The sequence below is a fragment of the Aegilops tauschii genome, chromosome 2 (genome assembly GCF_002575655.3).
Source record: "Aegilops tauschii subsp. strangulata cultivar AL8/78 chromosome 2, Aet v6.0, whole genome shotgun sequence".
Taxonomy (NCBI): domain Eukaryota; kingdom Viridiplantae; phylum Streptophyta; class Magnoliopsida; order Poales; family Poaceae; genus Aegilops; species Aegilops tauschii.
In genome coordinates, this window is record NC_053036.3 from 575,142,765 (window position 1) to 575,149,332 (window position 6,568).

The following is a 6,568-nucleotide window of genomic DNA, read 5'->3' on the forward strand; positions in this document are numbered from 1 at the left end:
ACCTCAAAAGGTGGCCGCACCCCTCCCCATGGTCTGGTCCGAATTGGACTAGGGAAGGGGGGCGCACCCTTCCTTCTTTCTCCTTCCCCCTTCCCTTCTCCTACTCCCACAAGGAAAGGAGGAGTCCTACTCCCGGTGGGAGTAGGACTCCCCCCTATGGCGCGCCTCTCCCCTTGGCCGGCTGCCTCCCCCTTGCTCCTTTATATACGGGGGCAGGGGGGCACCCCATAGACACAACAATTGATCCTTGAGATCTCTTAGCCGTGTGCGGTGCCCCCCTCCACCATATTACACCTCGATAATACCGTTGCGGAGCTTAGGCGAAGCCCTACGTCGGTGGAACATCATCATCGTCACCACGCCGTCGTGCTGACGAAACTCTCCCTCAACACTCGGCTGGATCGGAGTTCGAGGGACGTCATCGAGCTGAACGTGTGTAGAACTCGGAGGTGTCGTACGTTCGGTACTTGATCGGTTGGATCGTGAAGACGTACGACTACATCAACCGCGTTATGATAACGCTTCCGCTGTCGGTCTACGAGGGTACGTGGACAACACTCTCCCCTCTCGTTGCTATGCATCACGATGATCTTGCGTGTACGTAGGAAATTTTTTGAAATTACTACGTTCCCCAACAAAATTGACCAATGCATGTACTTTATACATGCATGCATTGCAATTAATGCATTGATAAACATAAATTTTTGAGGAAAACAAGAGCATTAATTAGGTGTTTTTGCAAACTACCAAAAGTATTCCACCACTCACCATCTATCTTGGTTGGTGAGATTTTTAAATTGAGCCCTATAAACCAGAAAGGAGGGAGTACATTGTAATATGCATGTGTTACCATGATGTTATGATGCATCCATGGACGCTTTGTAATGCCATTTTTATATCATATAATCTTTATTACTACTTAAATACATAATTATGATAGTAACTAACATTATTGTTATCTCGGGTTTTTTAGAGAGCATGTGGCAGATTAGTTGCAGACTTGCAGTAAAAATGTGGAGACAGTTTCAAAACAGACCTCAGATTTTTGCTACGTGATGAAATATATTACAATACATAATTACTCCCTCCGTGCCAAATGTGGAAGGATGGCCAGGGAGCAGATGTGACATTCAGTGTGGGTGGCCAATTGTTCAAAGCTCACAGATGCTTATTGGCTGCATGGTTTCTGGTTTTCAAGGCGGAGCTCTTTGGTCCCATGAAGGAGAAGGAAACACAGTGCATCAAAATCGACGACATCGACCCTGAAATCTTTGAGGCTCTTCTTCACTTCATATACACAGATTCCATGCTAGTCGATGAGCACTACAAAGAAAGCAAACCTGCAAAACTGCATCATCTGCAAGTTGCCTCGGATCGATATGGATTGGATAGGCTAAAGGTGATGTGTGAAAGTAAATTGTCTCAGTGCATTGACGTAGAGACTGTTGCAACAACATTAGTTTTAGCAGAGCGACACCATTGCAAGGATCTCAAAGAAGCTTGCATTGAGTTTATGGCTCCATGTAATGTTCTGCAAGCTGCCATGGCAACTGATGGTTTCAAGCATTTGGTAGCAAGCTGTCCTTTGGTCATGAAGGAGTTATTAGACATGGTGTCCCGTAGTGGCTAGTCCGGTTCAGAGCTCAAATTGCCATATGTGCAACTAGTTATGCAGACTGCTAGTTTCTATCCATCATCCTTGGTTACCTATGACTTTTTACCGTGATATTGTGATGTTTCTTCTTTGCATTTTGATGCTGTTTTTACCGTATCAGTTTGATTACTTGTTCACTGCATAACTCTTATTTGATGAAAAAAGTAGTTAACCTTTCCTCTAAGGGAGTGTTTAGCTCATTCGTTGGCAGTATAAACTGCAAGATAATGCTCTGTTGGCCGTGCACTTTATTATTTAGTTTATTCAGATTTTTGCTGTATGATTGAATTTATTGTAGTGAGAATATTATTCATGTATTATAGTAGTACAATTGTCCAAAATTTAACTAATGAACCTTGTGGAATAATTCTTGAGTGTATCACCGGTAACTTCTTGAGTGTATCACCAGTAACTTCAAATTAAAGAGTAACCAGTTTATGTATTTACATAGTACATCATGCTTTACTGTATCACCGGTAACTTCAAATACATTCTATTTTAGACAATACTAGAGTAACCAGTTTTACACGATTGTAGTTCATATTTTAGTTTACCAAAATAAAGAGAATTTGTTCTATTTTAAGCCCCCCAAAAAAATCAAACTGTCAGAAGTCCTCTTATTATCATTAAGTTCGTTCATATTACTAGACACACTCACACACATATGTAAACAAAGTTTGAAAGAAAAAGAAGGGTCTTCAATAATGTTTCGAAATTGCTCTGCACATGACAGAAATCTAAACGATGCATATCTTGAACGGTGCTGATTTGTGAAATGATTCAATCTAATGGATGTTAAAAACTGATGCGAGTAAATGGGCGTTTGCCAACTCTCACTACTGACTCTGGCGGTTTTCTTCTGTAATTGTTGTTTCTAGTATTTAGGAGCAAAGGAGGTTTGATTATCTGAACATGAGTGAATATGCTTCTCCCTTTGATCCATATTAATTGTTGCTGATTTGACAATTGAAAGTGCAAGCAAGGTATCCCGTACGTGATTCCCGATGAAGCGCATGATGATACGAGTGCCCACGGTCCGGCGATTTTCTTCCGCCATTGCTAGAAACCGCACATCGTTGCGATGCCTCGCGGAGAGCTTCACCGCGACTCACGATTTCGAGATGCCCAGTTTCCCTCTTTTCGACCGCACGGGCGCCCACAGGTATGTTCGCTCGAGCCGATTCAGCGTCAGCGGCCACAACTGGGTCATCGGGTTTCGCCCAAATAGTTTCAACCATGCTTCGGCCAATTTATTTTGTGTTGACCCAGCTCAGGATGTGAGAGCCAGGTTCACCTTCAACATGCTGGAGAAAGATGGCGGGGCATCGCTAACCAACCATGGCGCGATCGAGCATGTCTTCTCGCCCAAAAGTGACTGCTGGGGCTACTTCAAATTAGTCGAGAAATCGAAGCTGGAACCGTCAGCCGGCGACAGCGGTGGCCACTCCCTGACCATAAGGTGCGATCTCACCGTCATCACAGAGCCCGACGTTGTGGTTAACAGGAACAAACTATTCTTGCTTCCGCAGCCGGATCTGGCAGGCCATCTCCAGCAGATGTGGAAGGGTGGACAAGGAGCAGACGCCACATTCATTGTTCGTGACCAATCGTTCAAAGCCCACAGATGCTTGTTGGCTGCACGGTCTCCGGTCTTCAAGGCGGAACTCTCTGGCCCGACAAAGCAGACGGCAACACAATGCATCAATATTGAAGACATTGAGCCTTCAAGCTTCGAGGGGCTACTTCACTTTGTCTACACAGATTCCTTGCCAGATGACAACGAGCATTACGAAGAAGGCAGAACTGCGAGACTACAGCAATTGCTGGTTGCGGCGGATCGGTTTAGATTGGACAGGTTGAAGGTGCTTTGTGCACGCAAACTGTGTGAAAGCATTGACGTGCAGACGGTTGCAACGACCCTGGTTTTAGCAGAGAAACACGGTTGCAAGGATGTCCTATAGGCTTGCGTTGAGTTCATGGCTCCACCTAAAGTCCTACGTGCTGTCATGGCAACTGATGGATTCAAGGATTTGGTAGCAACTTGTCCTTCCGTCATGAAGGATATATTGGACAAGGTGTCCCATGGTGAATAGTTTAGAGGACAGTGGACAGATGATCATGTGCTTAATTATGTTTATGCAGGGTACTAGATTTTTGTTAGCCATGTTCAGTTATCTACTCCCTTCTTTTCGGTTTATAGGGCTTATCTTAAAATTTTAGTTTTTCCATTTTATAAGGCTCAATTTGGTTGTTTTCCATCACATGTTTAGATTTCAAAGTGCATTAAATCATTGCATGCAAGTATTAAGAGAAAATTGACCAATGCATGTACTTTATGCATGCATGCATTACAATTAATGCATTGATAAACATAATTTTTTGAGGAAAACAAGAGTATTAATTAGGTGTTTTTGCAAACTACAAAAAGTATTCCACCACTCACCATCTATCTTGGTTGGTGAGATTTTTAAATTGAGCCCTATAAACCAGAAAAGAGGGAGTACATTATAATATGCATGTGTTACCATGATGTTATGATGCATCCATGGACGCTTTGTAATGCCATTTTTATATCATATAATCTTTATTACTACTTAAATACATAATTATGATAGTAACTAACATTGTTGTTATCTCGGGTTTTTTAGAGAGCATGTGGCAGATTAGTTGCAGACTTGCAGTAAAAATGTGGAGACAGTTTCAAAACAGACCTCAGATTTTTGCTACGTGATGAAATATATTACAATGCATGTATGCAGATGACAACTTTTATCTACTTCAAGGCATAATTCATGTTACTAAGTAACATAATCATGGTTCACTTTATTAAGAGAGTGCTGGCTGATTACTTGCAGTATAGTATTAAATTGCGAGAGTATATATATGATGCGTCAGTGTTCTCCGTTGTTAAGTTTATTACTCCCTCCGTTCCTTAATATAAATATTTCTAGAGATTCCACTATGGACTATATATGAAGCAAAATAAGTGACTCTATACTCTAAAGTATTTATATATACACCTGTATGTAGTTTCTAGTGGAATCTCTAAAAAGACTTATACTCCAACATGTCACCCAAGCGAAAGACGCGCAATATGTGAGGACTAAGATCACCTTAAACATGCTGGAGAAAGACGGTAAGGCCCAAATAACTGCATTCGATGAGGTAGACCATGTCTTTTCTGGGACAAAAAAATATAGGGGCTACAGAAAATTCATTGAGAAGCCGAAGCTGAAATCATTGTCGCAGGCCAACAATGGCTACTTGATTATACGCTGTGTCCTCACAGTGGTAAAAGAATCTCGCACGGAAGTTAAGAGGAATAATGTAGTCGTTCCGCAATCGAATCTGCAAGACCAGCTCTGCCAAATGTGGAAGGATGGCCAGGGAGCAGATGTGACATTCAGTGTGGGTGGCCAATTGTTCAAAGCTCACAGATGCTTATTGGCTGCATGGTTTCTGGTTTTCAAGGCGGAGCTCTTTGGTCCCATGAAGGAGAAGGAAACACAGTGCATCAAAATCGACGACATCGACCCTGAAATCTTTGAGGCTCTTCTTCACTTCATATACACAGATTCCATGCTAGTCGATGAGCACTACAAAGAAAGCAAACCTGCAAAACTGCATCATCTGCAAGTTGCCTCGGATCGATATGGATTGGATAGGCTAAAGGTGATGTGTGAAAGTAAATTGTCTGAGTGCATTGACGTAGAGACTGTTGCAACAACATTAGTTTTAGCAGAGCAACACCATTGCAAGGATCTCAAAGAAGCTTGCATTGAGTTTATGGCTCCACGTAATGTTCTGCAAGCTGCCATGGCAACTGATGGTTTCAAGCATTTGGTAGCAAGCTGTCCTTTGGTCATGAAGGAGTTATTAGACATGGTGTCCCGTAGTGGCTAGTCCGGTTCAGAGCTCAAATTGCCATATGTGCAACTAGTTATGCAGACTGCTAGTTTCTATCCATCATCCTTGGTTACCTATGACTTTTTACCGTGATATTGTGATGTTTCTTCTTTGCATTTTGATGCTGTTTTTACCGTATCAGTTTGATTACTTGTTCACTGCATAACTCTTATTTGATGAAAAAAGTAGTTAACCTTTCCTCTAAGGGAGTGTTTAGCTCATTCGTTGGCAGTATAAACTGCAAGATAATGCTCTGTTGGCCGTGCACTTTATTATTTAGTTTATTCAGATTTTTGCTGTATGATTGAATTTATTGTAGTGAGAATATTATTCATGTATTATAGTAGTACAACTGTCCAAAATTTAACTAATGAACCTTGTGGAATAATTCTTGAGTGTATCACCGGTAACTTCTTGAGTGTATCACCAGTAACTTCAAATTAAAGAGTAACCAGTTTATGTATTTACATAGTACATCATGCTTTACTGTATCACCGGTAACTTCAAATACATTCTATTTTAGACAATTCTAGAGTAACCAGTTTTACACGATTGTAGTTCATATTTTAGTTTACCAAAATAAAGAGAATTTGTTCTATTTTAAGCCCCCCAAAAAATCAAACTGTCAGAAGTCCTCTTATTATCATTAAGTTCGTTCATATTACTAGACACACTCACACACATATGTAAACAAAGTTTGAAAGAAAAAGAAGGGTCTTCAATAATGTTTCGAAATTGCTCTGCACATGACAGAAATCTAAACGATGCATATCTTGAACGGTGCTGATTTGTGAAATGATTCAATCTAATGGATGTTAAAAACTGATGCGAGTAAATGGGCGTTTGCCAACTCTCACTACTGACTCTGGCGGTTTTCTTCCGTAATTGTTGTTTCTAGTATTTAGGAGCAAAGGAGGTATGATTATCTGAACATGAGTGAATATGCTTCTCCCTTTGATCCATATTAATTGTTGTTGATTTGACAATTAATATAAATCGGAGAGAGTG

The 6,568-nt window shown here is 41.1% G+C and overlaps 2 protein-coding genes across 2 annotated transcripts; both read left to right on the forward strand.

The window, feature by feature from the left end:
- Positions 1-1,096: 1,096 nt before the first annotated feature.
- On the forward strand, positions 1,097-1,630 carry LOC109781199 (BTB/POZ and MATH domain-containing protein 2-like). Its single transcript, XM_073507417.1, has one exon. The coding sequence runs from the start codon at positions 1,097-1,099 to the stop codon at positions 1,628-1,630; it is 534 nt and encodes a 177-aa protein (XP_073363518.1).
- A 1,145-nt stretch (positions 1,631-2,775) lies between these two features.
- On the forward strand, positions 2,776-5,557 carry LOC109764158 (BTB/POZ and MATH domain-containing protein 2-like). The gene is made up of 2 exons (XM_073507418.1): positions 2,776-3,516; positions 4,685-5,557. Exons 1-2 carry the CDS (start codon positions 2,776-2,778, stop codon positions 5,555-5,557), a joined length of 1,614 nt encoding a protein of 537 aa, XP_073363519.1.
- Positions 5,558-6,568: the final 1,011 nt, after the last annotated feature.